This window comes from Acomys minous, assembly GCF_964271855.1.
Source record: "Acomys minous genome assembly, chromosome: 9".
Taxonomy (NCBI): domain Eukaryota; kingdom Metazoa; phylum Chordata; class Mammalia; order Rodentia; family Muridae; genus Acomys; species Acomys minous.
Genome location: NC_140490.1, coordinates 97,340,644 through 97,363,572, shown reverse-complemented (window position 1 = coordinate 97,363,572; position 22,929 = coordinate 97,340,644). Strand labels below are relative to the sequence as shown.

Here is a 22,929-nt window from a genome sequence, read left to right as displayed (position 1 = left end):
TTTCTGCTAGCACTGCCCAGGCATCTCAGCCAGTTCTAAGGGAAACCCCCTTTCCACAGGCTGACTTCTTCTCTAATTAAAAGCATGTCAGGACTATAGACACTGGGGGACAATTGAGCTGTGCATCTGCAAGGCTTGTCAAGACTGACAAACAGTGGTCAAGGTTGAACTTCTTGTGGTCACCATAGAAAACTCAAGGGCCTTGTTCTTCAGATGTCAGCCGTCCTTTAATAGTGTTTTAAATGTCACTTCAAAGAGTATTGAGTTATTAGGCAGCCATGGCTGTCCATGTCTCAGGGAGTTTCTGTTCTTGTCATTGCTCTGTATGTGTGTGTGTTGTGTGTGTGTGTGTGTGTGTGTGTGTGTGTGTGTGTGTGTGTGTGTGTGTGTGTGTGTGTGTGTGTGTGTGTGTGTGTGTGAGCCTGTCATGAACACTATGGATCTTTTCCCAGAAGTATGTGTGTGTACATACATCCCAAGGAATGGACCACCTGGACTGCTAGTGCAAGGCCAGGAATCCCAAAGTAAGAAATATTACTGGTGTGGGGGTAAACCTTGAGGAGGCTCTAACATGGGCCTGGAGCACACAGGTAGCTTATTTTCTTCTTCTTCCTCCTCCTCCTCCTCCTCCTCCTCTTCCTCCTCCTCTTCTTCTTCTTCTTCTTCTTCTTCTTCTTCTTCTTCTTCTTCTTCTTCTTCTTCTTCTTCTTCTTCTTCTTCCAGATTTACCAGTATGCTCACAGTTGGATGACCTGTGAGGTCTGTCCTCCCTCTGCAAAGTATATATAGTTGACCAGGAAGAAGAAGAAGTTTTATAATTACGATTTAGCTTGTCCCCAGAGAAAGAATGCAAATATTTGAGAGGATACCAATAGGTTTGGTATTGCACGTGTGTGTGTGTGTGTGTGTGTGTGTGTGTGTGTGTGTTATGTGCATCTTCCCCTGAAAGATGAAACATGTACATTGACTCTGCATCTCCCATGTCTTGGCTTACCTGCCTGCAATGAATTCACCCAGATAAGAGCCAGCCTGGAGGTCTCTAGGCAACCCCTCTCCCCCAAGAAGAAGTCCAGTTAACCTCACCAACCATCTTGTTTGCAGGGCCACAGTCATGGTGAAGACAGATGCCCACATGCAAAGCCTTTTCAGCAGTGTTGGAAAGTTCCAGTCCCTCCTTATTTCAGAGGGCTAATCTGCTTCTCATTGCTAAGCTTCGGTAAACTGCATCTCACCGTGGGGGCCTAGCGGGGATTACTAGCTGTCATGTAGCTTTTTTCAGCAGCAGCAGAGAGGAGAGCTCAAAATGTGACAGAATTACAAACCAAAAGTAAAGGATTCCCAAAGGGTGAATCCCTGTCTCCAAAGCACTGAGAACATCCTACACAAAATGTAAGACACAGATCTCAGGCTCTCCTGAAATTCAGTCCTTTTTTTTCTTGGCTGAAAACACGAAAATGGTAGATAAGTGTCTGCCAGCTGCCAGATCTGACCATCAGAGAAAGTGAAATGAGAAAAGAAAATGAAAACCAAATCATAAAATGCAGCCATGGGAGGGAACACACACACACACACACACACACACACACACACACACACACACTGCACACACTCACATGTAGGGGGGCGGCGGAGAGAGAGGAAAGAACAGGTCACCACCCTTCCTGAGTCTCCTAAAACAGACATAAGATTGTGGGGGGTTTTTGGGCGGGAGGGGTGCAGTTCTAGACAACACAGGAATTCCTGAAAGTTCAGCTAAGGAGAGAACAATTTTATTTCCCTGGGGTCATGCAACACTGGCTCTGTTTATAGGCATGTGTGTACACAGAGATTCACAAACACTCTTGCTGACCTGCGGCCGCTTATGGCTGCTCAGCTGACCAGCCTGCCAGTTTATTTCCCCAGGACTGAAGAGCAACAGAATGATTGGGGAAATAAAACAAAAGACTTTTTATTGGGCAGTGCCAAGTGGCCCAAATCACCTCCCATTGCCTTTTTAATGTGCATCCTTAAAAAAAAAATGTTTTTAACGTCTTTGTAGTTCCCTAAGCATAACTCCGACGGTTTCCTAAGCTGGCCTATGAACAGGATGGACCATATACTTTAACAGTCCAAACAAGGACATGTTGGAGAAGAAAGATGGTGCTATCAACAGTGCTGTGACAAGAGCCATAAGCCAGGGCCATGTGAGCTCAACGCCCAGGCTATAGGCTGTTCCCTAAGTACCAGCTTAGCCTGCAACCCCTGCTCCTCGCTCCATCCCCTCCTGGCCCTCTCCTCTGGCCACATGTTCATTCTTCGGAAATGGGAGAGGGCGTGTTCCAGCCTTCTGGATGCACCGGCATCCACAGAGCCCTCACCCCACCGGCAGAGTCTTGTCTTGTGGCTGCTGCTTCCGCCCTACAGATGTGCAATGCTCCTCTGGGCTCTGTTCACTCACTGCCAAGCCCTCAGACCCCTGCGCTGCTCAGATATGAAGAGGCACTGTGTTCAGCAACTTTAGCACCACTTTCAGATGCTTTCCTGAAGGCTTCTTTCTGCCTTTCGGACGCTGCCGTGAGCAAATGGCTGTCCTGAGCACTCCCTGGGACCCAGGAGACCTCTGACCTAGGTCTGGCCATGGAACTAATGTTAGTGCCCTCAGTGCTCAGGGAATGCTGTCTGTAATGCATTTATCTAGGCAAGGCGCCCAGAGACAGTGCAGGGAATGGGGGTATGGATCCACACACACCAGGCTCCAAACCTTCATCAGAAGCCTTGGGTCACATGCATCGGATGTCCGAATTCTTCCTCTGAAGGGGGCAGTACTATGTAATATTGCTGAGGGTGGGGGTGGGGACACAGCACCCTATAACCCACCACACTGACATTTCTTCAGCCAAAAATGTGTGAATATCTGCACCTAAGGATTAAACAAGGCCTCGAAACCATCTCACTTGCCTTGAGGCCAGGCTCTGCAAGCCCTTTAATCCAGATCAGGTTAGAATCTACCGAAGCGAAGAAGAAACTTGGGTTTTCAACAGCTTTGGGGTTTTAGAATTGCAGAGAAGTGAACTGTAGATTCGCAATATTCCATAAACATGGTGTTGCACGTTTACAGTAACACCACACAGGGCACAGTGTGCATCCTAGGTCTGCCACATCCATAATTATATTTAACGTGGGAAATCTCAATCCACCAAGCACCTCTTCAAGGCACCGCTGCTGTCTCCTCATAAGGAGGGAACAAGGCATAGGTAGGTCAATGACCACATGGAGAGGAGACACAGAGCTTAAAACCGGTTCCTGAACAGATGAAATGTGACCACACATGTGCTACCCAGGGATGGGTGGGTAGATACAGCTGGACATGCGTGGCCTGGTGGATTCCGGTGGAACTGCCTATCTCGATGCCCCTTTCCAGCACTGCTTATGCACAGCCCCAGTGTCTATAGACAGAAGACTGGGGTGTGGACTTCCTTCCCAGTCACAGATAGCCAGGAGAGGGTCAGATTTGGAGCCACAACAACCTCTGGCGAGTAAACGGATAGCTGGCGAGTAAACGGATAGCTAGTCAAAGTAAACACAGCTCGCATATTCTCAGCACACACGGTTGCAGTAAAGAGTGAAATCAAAACAGTGAATGTTACCACGACAGGAGAGAGAGAGAGAGAGAGCGAGGAGAGAGAGAGAGGAGAGAGAGAGAGAGAGAGAGAGAGAGAGAGAGAGAGAGAGAGGGAGAGGGAGAGAGAGAAGAGAGAAGAGAGAAGAGAGAGAGCAGAGAGAGTGCACAGCGTATTGGGCTTCAACCAATTAGTGGCTGGAAGTGAAGAGGAACAAAAATTAATTTTACATGAGCTGCTTGAGTTTAATTCCAACAAATTGGTATCATAAAACTGAGCTATTGTGAGGAGCCACTAATATACGCGCTAAAGATAGGAACAGGGTCCCCATATACACAGCCAGTCATTCTGACACGTGTCCACACGTCAGACATGGCCACCCAGGCTCATGACTGGGATGAGCGGGAGAGAAAACACCACGATGTGCATACGTATTATAAATGGCTGATTAAACTGCTCGAGAGTGGAGAAGTTGGTAGGAGAGGGTAGTTTTTCAGAACACGGTCCCACCCATATCTCACACCTACCCCTCAAAGTCAAGGTTATCCAATGAAAGCTGCCTTTGTCAGAATTTGCAAAAGATCATCGGAGTACATTTGAAAGTCAGGAGCGAAAAGAGCCGTGCTAAGGGGATTTCCGCAGCGGCAAACAGGACAAGTCCTCAATGGTCGTCTGGTGGGAATACAGAAGCCCCCTTGAGGGTAGGTTCACTAACCTTTATTCCTTCTTTTCTCATTAACATCGTCCCAGTTTTATTCAGGGCACTAATAGGCCTTGTTCAATACACTCTTCTGGGTTCCCTTGAAGTCACAGATGGCCACGTGTGATGATGGTTCTGGTGAAGAGAAAAAACCCAAGTAAACATGTTTTTTTTTTTTTCTTAATAAAAGATGATACAACTGAGAAGGCAAACCCTTCTCACACCTTTCCACACAGACCTGATGGCTGGGACTTAAGCTGCCCGGCGTCACCATGACAACGGGAACCAGCGGGTTGAGTGGCTCTGGTGAGGGCCTGAACTGGCCAAGCCCTAGATTCGGCATCACGTTCGACAAGCGTATTCTTGCTTGTTTCAGCCACCATTCTTGGTTTTTTTTCTGCTATTTGCAACCAAACATTTTTGATAAAGTGTCCAGGACAGAAGGTTGTACTTGAAAGTCTCAACCTTAGGCGACATCACCATAGAGACTGAGAATCCTCCACAATCAGCATTTGTGTGGGTATGAGGAAGCAACCAGTCCGTCAGGCAGTGCCACGAAACGTGGACCATCATGAGATGCCAAACCAGGTTGGCCGCAGAGGCTGCTGGGTGTCCCAGCACATGTTCTCTGGCTTCTGTCTCACTGACTGAATCCAGAATTTGTTCCCACATGGTACCCATGTGCCCTTTTCCAGGTTTACAGTATGCCTCATTTCAGACACCTGGGCAAAGACCACGGGAAGACAGGTAAGTTGATCTAGGCCTTGCCCACTGTGTGGACAGCTCAGCTGTTTCTAGCTCCACCCGAGAGGCAGGAGATTTCCATACAGAACATAGATTGGCACGCCATTGACTGACTTTAGGGCATGTTCAATTACATTATCAGCACTATAAACAGTGAATCTTTATTATACATATACATACACACACATGCGCACACACTGATTGTGTATTGTGTTTTGTGATGGATGTACATGTTCATGTGGGTTGTCCCAGTTAGGGGTACTATTGCTATGTATGCTATGTGTGACCCAAAGCAGCTTGGGAAGGAGGAGAGGGTTTATTTGCCACAGTCCATTGAGGGAAGCCAAGGCAGGAACTCAAAACTGAGCAGGAACCTGGAGACAGGAGCTGATTCAGAGGTCATGAAGACCTGCGGCTCACTGGCTTGCCCATCATGGCTTGTTCAGCCTGCTTACTTATAGAACCCAGGACCACCAGCCAAGGGGTGGCCCCTCCCACAGTGAACTGGGTCTACAGGTTTGCTGCACCCCAATCCTACAGAGGCAGTTTTTTTTTTCAGTTGAGGTCCCTTCCTCTCAGATGACTATAGCTTGTGTTAAATTGACATAAAACTAACTAGCACATGGGTATATAAATGTAAGTGTGGTTGAATGTGCACGTGTGGGTGTGCATGTGTGCGTACAAGCGTGGGTGTGCTTGAAAGAAGAGGATTTAAAGTCCCCAGGAACTGGAGTTGCAGGTGGTTTTGAGAAACCGGACACGGGTGATGGGAAGTGAACCCAGGTTGTCTGTAAGAGCAGCAGGCTCTCTGAACCACTGGGCTATCTCTCCAACGGCCCATCTTTATTTTTTTGAGACAGGATTTGTCAGCAAACCTGAAGCTCATGAGTTTGGCTAGGCTGTCTGGCCAACAACCTTCAGGGGTCTGCCTGTCTACAGCACCTGGGTTGCAGGCTATTATTATTTTTTAAAAGACAAAATGAACAAGAGTCCACATATTACAGTTTAGCTCTCTTTGAGAGCAGGGTTCATTTAGGCACTATAAATGGTTCATGAAGGTCTAATATAAAACTACATAGACGGGCAGGCAGGGGAGCATTTTGTAGATCCTATATCAAAGTGTGTGTGTGTGTGTGTGTGTGTGTGTGTGTGTGTGTGTGTGTGTGTGTGGCTTTCTTTCCAACAGCACTGAGGAGCCAGCTAGGGAGTTACGAATATGAGGCTGCCATAAACCGGATGGATCTCTTACTGAGAGATATCATAGGACTGCACTACGGGAAAGCACACGGCCGGATGGCACAAGGCCATAGCACTGGTAAGAGATGAGGTAGGCCCGAGTCAAAGCTACGTCAGAAGGTAGATTTTCTCTATGAATGGATTAAGTGACAGACTGGAGCTCAACTGTAAAGAGCAAAGAGTTAAAGTGACTCCCAGCTCTGATGGGTGGCTCCTGGTGCTGCCCACTGAGGCAGAGAATGCACGAGGGTCAGCAGGATGCAGGTGCTTGGGAGAGCTGAGGGAGGTATGACCCGGAAGTGATCTGTGGAAGTGATCCACAGACAATGGGTCAGACATCGGATCTGAGCAGTCACTGTTAGGAGTGCAACTAGCAGCTGAAGTCACGGGCTTTCCTGAGATCATCCGGCGAAAATGCACAGGGACAAAAGACGCATCAGCGGAACCCCGGGGTCAGGAAGGGTACAAACAGCAGCATCCACTAAGGGGAAAATTTAGTGTCCAGAGAAGCAGGAAGCAAGTCACAAAGGAGGCACTATCACAAGGTCAGTTCGAAGTGCCTCCCATAGGTTGATACCTATTATACACTTGTTCCCCCGGCAAGTGGTGCTATATTGGAGGAGGTCCTGGAAACTGGAGGCAGGTAGGACGTGGCTGAAGGATGGAGGTCGCCTTTGAAGGATGCATCTCTTCCTCAGGCTCCACTTCCTGTCTGAGATGGATTCAAAGCCTTCTCTGCCCACACTCCCATAGCACCGTTATGCCTGCATCAACATATCCAGAGTCTGTGGACCACAATCTCTGCATCTGTGAGCCGAGACAAACTTTTGGGCCGTCTAAGTCAGGGATCTGATGATAACTACGTAGCAGTAAGTAACACAAGCTGGGTGGGAGAGCAGGGTGGGGACGCTCAGTCAGGACCTTTGTAAGGATGCCTCAGAGCTCTGCTCACGTGACCCTCTGCTCACGTAACTCTCGGCATAACTAACCGAGGGGTGGTTAGTGACGTCAGGAGTTAGGACCTTCAGAAGGATAGAGGCCATCTTGGGCTCGAGCTTCTGAAAGGCATAGGTGAGAGACCCATGAGTCATGGCATGTCATCTGTCCCCTTATTGCAGTTCAGATCTCATGCCTCCAGCTTACGGTGAAACCTGTGAGAGGTGGGGCCTCGTAGGAATTGTTTGGACCCTAGTCTCTCCTCTCTTGTTGCTCCCGGCTACCAAGAGGTGAGCATCTTTGCACCATCATAGTCCCAATCTGATCTTCCAAACCCCGCCCCCTGCACCACACCCCCACAAGACCATTGAACCAAAGACCATGCGTGCGTGCGTGCGTGCGTGGAAACCTCTGAAGCGATGATGAACTCGGATAAGCTCTTCCTCGGTTAATTTTCCCAGCCGTGTGGATCAGGAAGCAGGCAGAGAGGAGAGAAGTGGAGCAGAGAGGCAGGGGAAGCATCCATACTGATGAGTGATTCTTTTAGGCCACGGTTGGTTCTAGACAGTATGTCTTTCTTAGAAATATAAATCCCCAAAATATATCCAACGGGGGGGGGGGAGCGGAGGGGGGGCAGCGAGAACTACAAAAGGCTGTATTACCTGACAGGATGAAATATGTGCTAAATGGAGATGTAAGAGGTGGCTGTGGGAGCTCGGGAGAAGGGGAGATTAATTTTGGCTGTGTTGAAGCCATCTCTTTCAGAAGGCAGGTGGCAGCTCCGGCCGGAACTTTAAGTACTGGGAGGGTTTCACGGGGAAGGAAAGAGCTGAAAGAAGAAAGCCAGCAAATGGGGCGGGGGGGGGGGGGCCGAAGGGGGTAGACGGTGGGAGAGGTGGGGGGATGGTAAACGGAGCACTGGGGAGGTGGGTTCTGCCCTTACTCAGCAGGTTAACTCTTGTGTGTCCCCCCATTTGTACTGCCCTCCCACGACATCCCCACCGGACTCTGCGTGGAAACGCTCTCTGTTGATTGGTCTGCATCTCTCGCTAGACATTTGCAACAGTGTTTCTTTGTGCTTCCTGTGCCTGGCACAAAGCCTGGGACAGGAGCTCAATGCTCTTTCCCGGGCTTACAGCATTGCTCTGGCAGGAGCCCCCAGAGGAGGAGGAGCCCCACAGACCCAGAAGGGAGGCTAGGGCTCCTTCACAGGAGCTGGGGTGGGGTCCTAGGTGGGGGATGTGCTGATAAGATACGCTACGGTTCGCAGGCATGAGAACATTAGAACTTTTTCAAAGTTACAGTGGAATATGCACAATCTAAAGTTTAACACTTTAGGGGATGGAGAGGTGGTTCAGTGGTTAAGAACACTGGATGCCCTTCCAGAGGTCCCGTGTTCAGTTCCCAGCACCAACGTGGCAGCTCCAGCTCCAGGGGATCTGACGGCCCTGTCCTGGCCACCTCACATAACCAAGCATGCACATGGTGCACAAACATATAGAATTAAAAAATAAAGTTCAGTGTTTTAACCATTTTTAAGCATGTACTTCTGTGGCACTAAGTACACTCGCATTGCTGCCCTGTGACCAACACCATCTCTCTCCAGAACTTGTTCTTTGACCCAAACAGAAGCCCCCCATCTGTCAAACAGCACCCCCATCTCCCTGCCCAGGCCATGGCAACCGCAGCTTTATTTCTGTTATTATCAGGGTTGATGCTCTGGGTACTTTATGTACTGGGATTGTACGACATTTGTTCTCTTCAGGATGATGCACACTTTCATGTGCTTTAAACTAATCGACACACGACTAAATTATTTCAGTGGGTGCCGATGGGAACAAAGCATGTGTGCGTTGTATAATGAGCCTATATTGGTTTTGCTGGATGAAACAGAATTAACAGATTGGGATAATTGTTTTTTCCTGCTATCCTGGCGACGACAGAAGAGGGGCTCAAATAAAGAAGACTGGGTTCACTGTAGAAATAAGAAGCCGCACTTGCTATGTCAGTGTGGGTAAACTTCCTGTTCCAGTTAAAGGACTGATTTTTTAAATTTTAATTTATTATAATTTATTCAGATTACATCCCGAATGTTATCTATTTGCTCCCTCGCTTTTCTCTTCCCATTCCCACCTACCCTCCCTCTTCCCTCTTCCCCTCCCCTAGACCTCTGACAGAAGGGGACTTCCTCCCCCACCATATGACCACAGCCTATCAGGTCTCATCTGACAGCCTGCTTCCCCTTCCTCTGTGTGCCACCAAGCTGCCCTGCCAAAGGGAAGTGACCAAATCATGGGCACCAGAGTTTATGTCAGAGGCAGTCCCCACTTTCCACACAATGGGGAAGAATGTGGTATCCATTGGCTAGATCCAAACAGGGTCTAGGTTTACTGCATGCATTGTCCTCAGTGCTACAGTTTGTGCAGCCCCCACCCCCTGGGTTAAGGGACTGGTTTTTATTGAACACTTACTGTGTGCTGTGCTCCTTACAGAGACCTGCTCTTTTTTTTTTATCATCCCAACAGCTTTGTGTAGAGAAGATACTAACAATTCTCTATTTATGGGTAAAGGCAGGCACAGACGGCTAAGGTTAGGCAGCCTTCTTGCAGGCACATAGACATCAGGTCACTGGTCCCTTACAGGAACTCACAGACCAATAGGGGCACAGAGTACATAAAAGAGAAGACATCAATGACACCATGCACTAAGTGCAAGGGCAGAGGTACATGTGAATAGGTGGGGACCCTACGGAGCCACTGAAATCCAGCCTGGCCAGGCATTTTCCTGGAGGAGATGATGCCTGTGGCTTATTTTTTTTTTTAATTTAAGGCATTATTACTGTGCAAAAACAGAACAAAACACGTGTTAAAGATGCTAACAACGGGCCGGGCGTGGTGGCGCACGCCTTTAATCCCAGCACTCGGGAGGCAGAGGCAGGCGGATCTCTGTGAGTTCTAGGCCAGCCTGGTCTACAAAGTGAGTCCAGGACAGTCAAGGCTACACAGAGAAACCTTGTCTCAAAACAAACAAACAAACAAACAAAAAAACCCCTAAAAAACAAAAGATGCTAACAACTACATGCACCTGTGTAGCTACCTCCAAAATCAAGAACGAGGATCCGGAGAGATGGCTCAGTTTTTAAGAGGATTGGTTCTTCTTCCAGAGGACCCAGGTTCTGTTTCCTGCGCCCACATGGCAGCTCACAACCACCTGTAACCCCAGGGTTCCAGGGGACCTAATACTCTCTTCTGGTCTACGTGGGCACTACACGTATGAGGTACAAAGACATCCATGCAAGTGAAACACCCTTACACATTAAAAAAAACTAAATAAAATAAAACACGACTAGGAAATTCCCTTGTGCTCCTTTCTTATCTATGGCTCTCTCCTCCCCCCCAGTGTCTGGTTTTTAACATCGTAGATTAGTTTTTCATTAGTTTTTCCATGCTCCAGATGCTTCGGAATACATGCTCTTGTTTCCATTTCTTTTCCTGAGTTGAGTCTTAATTAGCACGGAGCTGGCTGAGCAAAGGTGTGGTATGAGGAAACGAAGAGGTGATGAGTGGGCTGTTGGATGGAGGCCAGAGCCTGGAGGATTGGGCGGGAAGCGGGGATGCGAAGGAAGGACAGGTGGATGGGCCGATCACGAAGGGCTTCGACTTTATCTCAGAGACACAAGTCTTACACAAGTCTTAAAACAGCTATGGATGTCCTAAGGTTACACACTGCTCAGCATGCTACCCTACTTCTGTAAGACTGAGACCTCTAGACTGCTCTTCCAAAGGACCTGGTTTCAATTCCCAGCACCCATACGGCAGCTCACAACTGTAACTCCAAGATCTGATAGTCCCACACAGACATACATGCAGCCATAACACCAATGCACATAAAAATAAAAATAAATAAATAAGAAAGACTGAGACCTCTAGAGAGATCTCTAGTCTATTCCCAGAGTCCCCACTAAGAGACGGAGTCTGTTGCCGATGCAAGCACATAGGAATTTATTGAGCCAATGCGACGGGGTCTGTCCGGCTCTTTCAAGCTGCAGACCCTGAGAAACAGAAGTATGGACCTTTTATAGGTTTTAGACAAAGAAATGGGTTTTACAGTATGTGATTGGTTGGCATTTGGGCAGAAAAGCTGTAAGCAGGGAGTTACAAGCCTTGGCGTTTCGTGGTTGGGTAATGGGTGGAGGGGCAAGTTGACCTATGGAGAAGATTGGTTGAAGCAGTCTCAGGGGGTGTTAGGAACTTTCTTTGTTGGGAGGGTAAGTACATTTCTGGGAAGGTGGAAATTATAAACACAAGCTGTAACACAAGCTTGCTGTCTTTGAGTTAAACTGGACCCTCAGCTTCAAGCACAAAAAACCTTAGCTCGTGGGTGTCCGTAGTCTTAATTTTACCACACAGAGGCTCAGAGGTGTTCAGTAAAGCTTCCTAAGTGATGTGCTAGGGATGAAATCCAGCTCTGCCCTGTCCTACCCACCAGCAGGAAGCCCATTTAGAGGTGAAGCAGGCAGTCTAGCCTGAGCCCTAAAGATCTTCACTGGGAGGTAGCGAGGGGACAGCGAGGCGGGAGGGGCTGAGAAGCTCTGAGTGCAGCCGTAGGGACGGCAGGAGTCAGCGTCACCAGAAGCTCTGAAGGCTGGAAGGCTATAAGTCCAAAGGGCCCAAGTGAGGAACCCGGCACTTCTGGCAGGAAGTAATCTAAAGATAATGATACCTCCTTTCCCCTTTATTTTTTTTTTTTTTTAAATCTCCTATCCAGTGTTAGGGGTTGAAAGGGAAGAAGTGAAGAGTGGAGAAGGGTGGAAGAGAGAAAAGAACCGGCAAAGTAACATACGCCTGCTACACCTTGTGCCATGTACACGCTTGACAAGTACTCTTCCACTAAGCGACATCTCTAATTGTTTTGCTGTTGTTGTTGTTTGTTTTTGTTTTTGTTTTTGTTTTTGTTTTCAGATAGAGCCTTACATGTAGTCTCTGGTAGCCTGGAACAAGCAATATTCCTGTTTCAGCCTATTGAGTGCTTGGGACCTACAGGCATGTATCTGCCCTGCCCATCAATAGAAAGCCCCTTTAGAAGTGACGTGGGGCAGTCCAGCCTAAATCTGAAGGTCTTCACTGGGAGGCAGCGAGGGGGCTGCGAGTGGCGCCACATGGTGGCACATGCCGGTAGCTTGTGTCTTACTTTATTGTTTTGAGACAGGATCTTCTGCATCCCAGACTGGCCTTGAAGTCACCTTGTGTTCAAGAATTACCCTAAATCCATGATCTTTGACGTCCACTTTCCCAGCGCTGGGATCACAGGCATACACCTCCACACTCCACTGACGCCGCCATGCTGGGAATTGAGCCTGCTAGGGCGTCTTGCACGCCAGGTGAGCACCCTACAACTGAGCCACGCTCCCAGACCTCACGTCTCCTTTCCTTACATCACGACTTCCATAAGGAACCAAGGAAAGCACTCCAAACTTGAATCCAATTCTGAATTTAAGATCTGCCTGAGATGTAGTAAAAGTAATACTGAAGGAAAGAAAGGATGATGTATTTTTAATTCACTCATTTTATTTTTATGCACGTGTGTGCTTCTCTGTGAGTTCTTATGGGTGCCACATCTGTGCAGGTGCCTGGAGAGGCCAGAGGGTGTTGTATCTCCTGGAGCTGGAGCTAGAGGTAGTTGTGAGCTGCCGTGTGGCTGCTGGGAACCCAGGCCCCCTGCAAACGCAGTAAGTGCTGTTAAACCCTGCACTGTCTCTTCAGCTCCCAAATGATACATTTTTTTTAAAAAAATATTTTATTCGTTTGAGGTTTTAATATAATTACATAATTTCTCCCTTCTTTCCTCTACCCCCAAACTCCCAGCATACCCTTCTTTATGCTCTTTCAAATGTGCAGTCTCTTTCTGCATTCATTGTTGTTATATGCATATATAACACACATATATGCATATAATATATATAAAACATATGCATATATGTGCATACTCCTAAATATGCAAATGCAACCTGCTCAGTCTGTATAATGTTGCTTTGTATGCATTTTTTTAAAGGGCCGGTCCTCTGGTGTTGGATAACCAATTGGTGTGCTCTCCCGTGGGGAACACCGTTGTTCCTGCGGCATCCTTCAGTTACCTGTAGTTCTCTGTGTAGGGTTGAGGGATTCTGGGTTTTCCCTGTCCACGTCAGCATGTGTGTTTGATCATGTTCAGCTCAGCTTTAGGCAGGGCAGTCCCAAGGGATAGAGCTACAAACAGTTCCCTCACCTAAGGCTCTAGGATCATTGAGGAAGCGGGACAGAAACACGTTAAGAGCCAGAAGATAAAGCCGGGCGTGGTGGCGCATGCCTGTAATCCCAGCACTCGGGAGGTAGAGGCAGGGCGATCGCTGTGAGTTTGAGGTCAGCCTGGTCCACAAAGCTATCGAAGGACAGCCAGGGCTACACAGAGAAACCCAGTCTCGGAAAAAAAAAAAAGCCAAAGGATCATGGAATTTGCTGGGAGACCCTGTCTACTATGACAGTCAAAAGCTACACCCATAAAGTCCGACCAACTTGACTGCCTGGTGATAGTTTTTAAACCAAAAACTTAGGTGGACAGAGCCTCCTGGAGGAGATTGCTCAGTAGGTCACACACTCACTATGAAAGACTGACCTCTATCCATGCCCCAGCACTGTGTAAAAAGGTGTCTCAGCAGCAGAGATGTAGAGGCAGGAGACAGCCCGGAGCATAGCAGCCAGCCAGTCTAACAGAGTCAGTGAGAGAGACCCTGCCTCAGGGAGAAAAGGTAGAGAGAATAGACAGAGGCACGCTTGCATACCCAAAACACACGTGCATATACAAACAAGTAAACACACGCAAAGAAATTAAATACAAAATGTAAAAATTAAAGATCATTTTTTGAAAAGATTAACGTTAAATCTCTTGACACAGAGTTATGTGACGGAAGTGAATTCTGTCCAAGGCTCTAGAGGGGGGGAAAATGGTTTAGCAATACAGCACACAGGAAAACAAACTGTTTCTGTTTTGGAGCATGTATGAAGCTATTAAGTTTTCCTAATATTATCTAATGAGATCTCTTTATCAGGAAAAAGAACACTAAAATGCAGCTCTCAGCCTTGCTCTGAGAAGGGTTGCAATCGCCTTCCCTCGCCTGGAAACCACGCCCTGTGTTCCTTACCCCTCTTTCTGGCTTGGCACTGCCTCCTTTGCAGATGCCTCCCTAGAATAACTTCCTTGTAGGACCCTCCTCTGCAAAGGTGTCCTCACCCCCACCCCCTGACACACACACCTAAAGCCAGGCGAGGGACCCTTATGTTCTAAGCCTGCCCTCATGGTGCCAAGGACCCATGTGCTGTAACTGCTTATGCATTGAGCGCCTTCCCGAGGCTGTGTTAACTGAGCCAGGGTCACTGCTGTTCACCCTTCTATCCCTAATGCAATGATGGCAATGAATCCCTGTTCAGTAATAACTTACCGATGAATGAGTGACCCTCGCACCAATGGACAACCTCAAATATTAATAATGTAAGCAGAGGCACAGCAATTAGTACCTATCAGGGTCAACACAAGGCAGGAGGAGGAGGAGGAGGAAATTAGGATGTGATAGCCAGCAACATAAGGTCCGTGTTCAACTTGACAGGGTCCCCACAGAAAGCACTGTCATTTTTAAAAGCATGGTGAATGTGCTGATGCTGGTACGGGGTCACCGCAGCCTGGCAGCTCTGCCCTGGGGAGGAGGGGCTCGGGAGGAGCTCCTTGTCACTCTGTCCTCTGCGCTTCGCCTGTGTCCATGATGAAGAGGTGAGCGCAAATTTAAAACCTCCTAAATAACTTTCCCTATGCCTCCATGTAAATGTTAACGAGCTCTCATGGTTTTTATGTAAAATTGATATCCGCTCATCACAGAAAATGTCTTCTTTTAAAACTGAAAAGGAGAAATAATCTCATTTATAGCCTCCTTACCTAGCCCTTCAAGACTTTAAAAGTGGCTGATAGTCAGAGAATCCTTTGAGTTTGTACTATATAAGGCATTTAAAAAATTTTTTTAAAAGAAAATGAATCATTCCAAAATAAAATTTTGGAGTAGTTCTTTATTCTCAGGACTGGGGAGGCAGAGGCAGATGGATCTCTCTTAGGCCAGCCTGGTCTACAAAACAAGTCTAGGACAGCCAGGGCTCTTATACAGAGAAATCCAGTCTCAAAAAATAACAACAACAACAACAACAACGAAACCAAAAAAAAAAAAAAGAAAAGAAAAGAAAAAAAGAAAAAGAAAAAGAAAAAGAAAAAAAAAAAGAAAGAAAGAAAAGAAAAGAAAAAGAAAAAAATGGCACTGTGGGGATTCTGTCAAGTTGAACACAGACCTTTGGGCTCTCTGGCTGTCTTGTCTTGACTTCTCCTTCTGTGGCATGTTGTGCCCTGGCAGGTACTAAGTGATGTTTTGTTTTCTATATCTTTTTTTTTTGAGACAGGGTTTCTCTGTGTAGCCTTGGCTGTCTAGACTCATTTTGTAGACCAGGCTGGCCTCGAACTCACAGCAATCTGCCTGCCTCTGCCTCCCAAGTGCTGGGATTACAGGCGTGCACCACCATGGCCGGCTCTTGTTTCCTGTATCTTAATAGAGCCGTGGCAGAACGTTACTGTGCGAGCTCCTCATCAGTGGGTGCCAGACCCTTTGGTTTGGCTGAATCCTGTCAGCAGTGAGGGACAGAGAGACACAGTTCTACCCCGTCACCCATAGCACCTCAAGGAGTTCCACCTAATTATTTTAGGGAACCTCGACTCAGGCAAATAGGGAGTCATGGCTCAACACAGGAAAGGATTTTGGGCCTAACCAGTTTGAAGTGACATTGGAGATTTTACTACACACATTAGGGATGAAGGCTGGGACGTGAGGAGGAAGGAAGGAGGTAAGACACACCCAAGAGCGTGGATATGGGCTTCTCTGAGAGACAGAGTCTTACAGAATAGGGCATCCAGGTGCAGGCACAGGCTCTTGAAGAGAGGCTTGATAGAACATTCTGGTGAATGACATCAACAGGTTGCTAAGCAACCCTTCTGGGTTTCCTTCTTCGTCTTTTGATAAGTGAGATAAATGAGGTGGCTCTGGAGATCAATAGCTAATTAATAAACGACTGACTGCCTCTTCCAGAAATATGTACAATCTCTGTGTTGGTGGCTTAAATGGGGACGACAGGTAGCACCTGTCAGGGGACGCGGAGCACGAAGTGGAAGAAGGAGGTGGCCTTGAGTGGTTATAGTCTGATAAGGCAAAACCTGGGGCCACCAGAGCGATGCAAGGAGTTTAGGTGGCCACGCCCTTTCCCTGCAAATGGGGTTTCAGATGAGATCCTTAGCCAGGCTGGCTTATGCTAGGGAAGGGAGAGAAATGTTGAGTGGTGGTTAATTGTGCTGAATTGTTGCACCTTTGCTAGCAAGATGCTTTTTGTGTGAGGGGGGCCCCTTCCCTGTCCTCTGTTCCCAAGATCTCTCTCCTGCCTTAATCCAGCCGTTTGCCATTTACAAAGCCAAACACTTTATCACTATCTTATTTTGCAAACAGAGGCTGTGTGTGGCATTCTTTCCATCAACAGGATAGAAAAGAAACATCAGCAGTCCTTGCTGCCCTCTTCCATCTGTGTCTCAGCAGTGGGCCAGACGCCCGAAGGAAGCTGCAGCAGCTCTTTTCAGCCATAATGTGTTAAGCATCAGTGTTTGCGGGATGGGCCAATCTTGAAGTCATTGAATCAGTCCTGCGATGTGAGACCCGGTCTTCCCTACCTACGGTAGCCACTGTGAAATATTTCTGTCACAGCCAAAGCCTTGCTGATGCAAAATAGAACATAAGCAACTTTTCACACCATTACATCTGCCCTTCTGTGACACCATTTTAATGCCTACATCGTATTCTACAATGGATGTACTGAGATTCATCTAATCAATCTTTTGGTGTTTATATGATGTTTCCATTTAATTCTTTTAAAAATGGATGGAGAGTTTTCTACAGAAGAATTTGTATATTTTCTTAGAATAAACTACTGCAGATAGAATTTCTTAGCTAAAGGGCTTAAATACTGTCAAGACCAATATCCTCATACAGGGAATGACATTTTTTTTTTAAAAATTTAAAAAAGGCTAAGCCCAAAACCTCAGTGCTATTTCTTTCTTCCTTCAGTTTCTTAGGTTCCTTTTATAAGTAGTATCTGGTTCAACTTGTGACAGAAGTGAAGACATGGATTCTGCAGTGTGGACAGCTAATTTCAGTATTCTGACTCCGTTCCAAAGCAACAGAGCATCGCTTGGCAAGACATCACTCTCCAGTCCACACAAATCTTTGCAGCGCTATAGCCTAGCCTGGTTTCAGCAGAAGGCTCCTCAAATGAAAATCCACCCAGGACCTCAGTGCGAGCTTACAGCTTGGAGCACAACTAAGAGACAGATGAGCGGAGAAAGGACCCCAGAGGGTCAAGCCCATCTCTGGGAAGAAACACATTTTAAAGGGGTGGAGATGGACAGAGAAAAAGAAGAAAGTCACCAAAGGCTGAGCCCCACGACCACCCTCTAGGCAGTGGACACTTGGGCATCTTCTGTCTAGCCGAGTGTATCCTGTCCCTACAGAGCCCACTGCCTGGAAAGTCATCTCCCCAGTGTCTGTGGGGGCTCCTGATGTTCCTTCATGGCTGTTCCAACAGGGCCTCCTCAGAAGAGTCTTCTCCAGTCATCAACCTAAACTAGATCCCAAGCCTCTCTGACGGCCATGGCTCCCTACAACAGCCTCCAAGGGTGCTTACCAACCGCTGCCATGGTCTTGGTTACTGAGTTTAAGAGCAGCTTTAGCTACACAGTGGGTGAAAACCTAGCCAGGCCTGCATGATACCCTGTATCAACAAACCACAGCAAATAGAAACTATAAACTATGTAACGATCCTTTGGAACAAACAAAGCAAATGGACTGAAACGCTGTGTGTCCTTCCTTCTTATTTCATTTCGTAGCCATACTTTCTGTAAGTATACTAAAGACACTTCAGAGCAAATCTCAGACCTCTCTCCCCCTTTTATGTGCACAGGAGCTTTGCCTGCAAGTATATCAGTGCACCACATGTGTGCCTGGTACCCACAGAAGCCCAAAGAGGGGTTGCATCCTCTGGGAAGTAGAGTAACAGACTTTTGTGGTCAACTATATGGGTGCTGGGGGGCGGTGTGTGTCAAACTTAGGTCCTTAGGAAGAGCAGCCAATGGAAATGCACAGAACATATACAAAACAAACAAAACAAAACATGCATGGGGAAAGGCTGCCCTTGGCTTGCTCAGGCTAATGGCAACATGCCATTTTTTTTTTCTTTGCTGACCTGAGGAAGCAGGAGGCTTTCCAGTTAGCTTCTTGAAAATACACAGAGGACCAAACAAAGCCTTCCATCCCTGTGGGAATCTTAGAAGCCAGGCAACTGTGAAGCAGCACAGACTCTAAACAGTAATAAAGCAAGTCAGGTGGACACCTCTGGCTGACACGGGGCACTTCGCTCATCACTTCTCTGGTTGCATAATTGCCTTGCTCCATTCTTTTTAGACCCAGCAATGGTGCCTGGTTTCCTAGTTGGCCCTGTCTCTTCTTTTGCCTCACATTAACAAAGGAGGGGCACTTACTACTTAAGGCAAGTGAGAAGCCACATCTGAACACGTGGTGGCCTTTGGGGAGCTGGAGTAGGGTTAGGGGTGCATGGCACCCTGAGACCAGCTAGTGCTAAACATGCACGTGCATGCAACTGGTACTTGCTAAAGCACTGTGCTGGGAAGAAGCAAGAAATAAGCTAACGTGTTAACAAATTAGAACTACAGGGGCTGGAAGCTTCCAGAATGCTAGACTCTTGACCACTCAGGCAGTGTACCGTGAACAACTATTGACTGGAGCAAAACTCACCAAATAACCCATGGAAACAAGCCTTGAGGTCTGCCACTTTAACTTCTCTTTTGAGGCTTGCCTTTTGAGAGCTGGTGCCCCAGCTGCAGTCTCAGTCAACAGCAACTTTATACAAACCATGTCCTCGCTTGCAGGAGACTTTATCACACATTGGTAGTCTCCCTCTGTTTTGTTTGTTTTTTAATGGCTACAGGAACTGCAAGTGGCCTGATGGGTCCTGCATCATTTTTCTCTCTGTTTTTCCCTCATTTCCTTTGTACATCCATCTTCCCTTTTATGGGGCTAAAGGAAGTGTCCCTCCTGTCTCAGTTGCATGGTTATCTCCCATCCTCTTTTGCCACGAGGTCCCTGATTCCTGAGCTCTCTCGCCTCTAGGCGTCAATCAGTACGCCTTCTGGCCTCTCTCTGCAATGCTCTGGAACTCTACTCTCCTGCCTGCCTGACTGCTGCCTGCGGTGCATAAGTCTGTGTCCCTTGTTCCCAGAAGCCTGCCCTCTTAGGCAGTGCTGTACCTGCCTTTCATAAGATCTGTTATCCATCTCGCTGAGAGCTGGTCCCTTTTTTTTTTTCTGAGCCCAATTACTTGGGTGAGCTTGGTCTCTCGTGAGCCCCAGTTTCTGCACCTACAAGAGGGAGGTAGTGATGCCTATCCCCTATTACTGTGACCTTTAATCTTGTCAATCTGATTGGATCGGGCAGCGCCTTCATTAGAGTGTGCCGCTGGTGTGGCTGTGGCTGTGTTTTCAGAAAGCATTGACTGAGGCAGAGAGGCACACTATGAATATAGGTGACATTATCCCATAAGCAGGGGACCTGTCACAAATAAGAAGAGACAAGAAGGGCAAGCCTGGTGTCATAGGCACTCTTTCCCTTTCTGCTTCCCCTCTGCTGTGGTGTGCTAACATTCTCCCTGCCAAGATGCACTGAGGCTGCTGAAACCATAAGGCAAAATAAACGTGTGTGTGTGTGTATGTGTGTGTTTGTGTGTGTGTGTGCATGTATGTTGTATGCACTTGTGAGTGTGCATGTACATGTGGGTTCATGTATGTGCATGTGCACACAGAGGCCAGAAATAGACACTGGGTATCTTTCCTTAATTGCTTTCCATCTATTTATTATCTATCTATCTATCTATCTATCTATCTATCAATCATTTATTTAGAGACAGGATCTCTTGATGACCCTGAAGCTCATCAGTTTGGCTAAGATGGCTGCTCGCTGTGCTTCAGGTATCCAATTGCCCCAACCCTCCCACACTGGAGTTACAGGTACAGGCAGCCATGGCCGACATCTTATGTGCTCTCTGGGGATATGAACTCTGTTCCTCATGCTTGCATGGCATGCCTTACTGACCGAGCCTTCTCCCCAGCACCGTGCTCAGGTGTTTTATCACAGCAATGAAAACCTGACCAACCCGTTAGCTTAATGAAGATTCTTAGTGCAGCATAAAAGGCTATAAAATGTTGGAAACTATTATGGGTCTCTGAAATCTCAGCAACAAAGGGCGATATGCATCATCATACTCCTTTAAGGCTAATAGGTTCAGACAAATAGTGGTACCTGATGTGTGAATGCCTAGCTCCATTCTGTTGGGCAGTTTATGTTTCCTCTCATTTTGTCCTTGTGGAAACAAATGGGGAAAGATGCCTTATCATTCTTGCTTTCTACAGCCTCGGAACACTCTCATGCTTTTGCCCAAGGCTATCCTGCTTCCAGACTTTCCTGGGAGAAGATGGCTGTAACTCTCAAGGCAGAGCGTTTCATCTGCAGGAGCTCATGAAACCCTGGCAGCCCACCTTCTCCGAACTCCCGTTCTAGACCTTGGATCCAGGAGAAATGAATTGTGCAGAGACGAGCAAAGATTTATATCCCCCACAGGGCTGAGAGTTTATGGGAGTAAACTGTGTCCGCAAGAACGCTGGAGGAATCCTTGCAGCCTGGGAACAGGTTGTAAATCTTCAGGTCCCACTAGGCATTGTTTCCTTGGCAACCTAAGTCACAAGGCTGATTGAAGACTCTTGGCCCAAGTGAGAGAAGCGCATGGCATGAACACTGCGCTCTGATAAATCTGGAGCTGGGAGAGGCTGAGGGTGACTGCCAAACCTCAGCCACCAGCCCCGATGTGCAGACGCTGGCAGCACGGCCTGTGAGGTTGCTCCCCTCTTGAGTTATACTCCAAGCCAGGGACAAAATAGCTCATCAGAAGCCCAATGGAACCCGAGTGAGAATAAAAGGCAGAGAAAACCGTGGCTTAGGTCTGATCTCAGGATGGCTGTGGAAATAGCAAGGCATAACTGTGGGCCTGAGAAGTCAGGATGTTTAACACTGAGCAGCCTGAGAGATGATACCTATTGGGGGAGGGGGCACCCCTCTGCAGAAACAAATCTTGGGATCAGGCCACGAACCAAAGAAACAATGAAGATGTGCACAGCAAACTGAGCCAGTGTGGGCAAAGCCGGGGACCACCTGGGAGTGGAGGAGACCAGCCAACGTAGTTTCCATGGTGAATGAAGAAACAAAGGCTGGGAGTGTGGTGTGGCCAGAAAAGCGGCCTGCTGAGTAGGTTGAGCTGTGGCAGTCTCTACACAGTGACGAAAATGAGCTGCCCTCCAGAGGCGCCTAGGACAGGAGAACATGGCTGCAGAAACTGCTAGAGATAAGGGTCCAGGAGAGTCAAGAGAACTCTCCACCTCTGAGACCATCGGACTTAAGACGAAACAGAGTTTCTTTCACTTTAAATGAAGCACAGGGGAATTGATTCTCTTTCAAACATAGTTTTGGGTGGTCTAAAAGGTAAATGTCACACCCAAAGGTAAACATCACAGAGAGAGGGGGGAGAGGGGGAGGGAGGGAGGGGCCTAATATACAGTAGCACATCTTCCTGAAGCTGCAGCAGCACATGCACGCAGCAGCACATGATGGACGCAGCAGCATGTGATGGACGCAGTAGCGCACCTTCTTGCATTCTCAGTCTCCGCTGGGAATTTTAGGCAGGATATACTACCGGAGGCATCTCCTCAAACTTTTTGAGCCACTTTGGAACCTATCTCCTTTTTTTCGACAGGTCAGTAGAAATGAGAGACATGCCTGGCTGTGTGGAAGAGGGTGGGTGTCACCAAGAGGGGCTCTCCAAGAAAGCCTAGGTCTTCAGAGGGAAGGCTGGCTTTGGCATAATCTCTGTATGTGCTCATAGGGTCCACAGCCAGCCTCCCTTCATGCTCCGGATCCAATTTATAACTGATTGAGACGTTGAATTTTATTCGAGTCTCACTCTGCATCCATATAAGCCTAAAGCAAGAGGCCTTTCACTCACATAGAGAAAAGTGGGCGTGCCCTGTACTGCAGGGGTGAGAACACAGTCATAGGGTCTGGCAGCAACTATCGGGAGCGTGTAAACCTCGTCCCTTTCTTCCCGCAGCAGCTATGATTTTAGACACGGAGACTAAAGTTCACAAAGGTGACATGGCTTTTTGAGGATTCCTACTGCCTTTGGGCGAACAGGAGAAGATTTCAGGCTTTTCCAACAAAATCTAATCTTCCCTGCTCCAAAGTGGGACAGGGAGAAAAGGAGCCTGGATGACTTACAGCCAGAAAGATCTGGATCCCAAGTCAGGCATCACCGTTTTGTAGCTGGCCGCCCTGGGGAGTCAGCTAGACCTGGAGGAGAACAGTATTTTCCTCACAGGCTTCGGATGAGGATTAAATGGCACGCTAAACCTCCAGCGTGCCCTGGGCACAGAGGGATGGCAGCTATTTCTGCTGCAGCCCTGAGACTCAGGCCTGTGATCGGGAGGGCC

The 22,929-nt window shown here is 47.7% G+C and overlaps 1 protein-coding gene and 1 long non-coding RNA gene across 4 annotated transcripts in view; one reads left to right on the top strand and one right to left on the bottom strand.

The window, feature by feature from the left end:
- The window catches only part of TMCC3 (transmembrane and coiled-coil domain family 3), a 275,602-nt gene that overhangs the window by 150,887 nt on the left and 101,786 nt on the right, over nt 1-22,929 (bottom strand). Inside the window, exon 3 of one of the 2 annotated variants that reach the window (XM_084794410.1) lies at nt 4,315-4,434. The exons of the other annotated variant lie outside the window; for it this stretch is intronic. Coding sequence (XP_084650536.1) covers nt 4,315-4,341 — 27 coding nt within the window. The 5' untranslated portion in view covers nt 4,342-4,434. The remainder of the gene's footprint in view (nt 1-4,314; nt 4,435-22,929) is intronic. 2 annotated transcript variants of the gene reach the window in all.
- On the top strand, nt 7,300-18,212 carry LOC311604453. Of its 2 annotated transcripts, none has more exons than XR_014781500.1 (3): nt 7,300-7,505; nt 12,424-12,595; nt 17,390-18,212. It is a non-coding gene; the product is annotated as an uncharacterized lncRNA (long non-coding RNA). The 2 variants fall into 2 exon arrangements; XR_014781501.1 differs by having other exon boundaries at nt 12,420-12,595.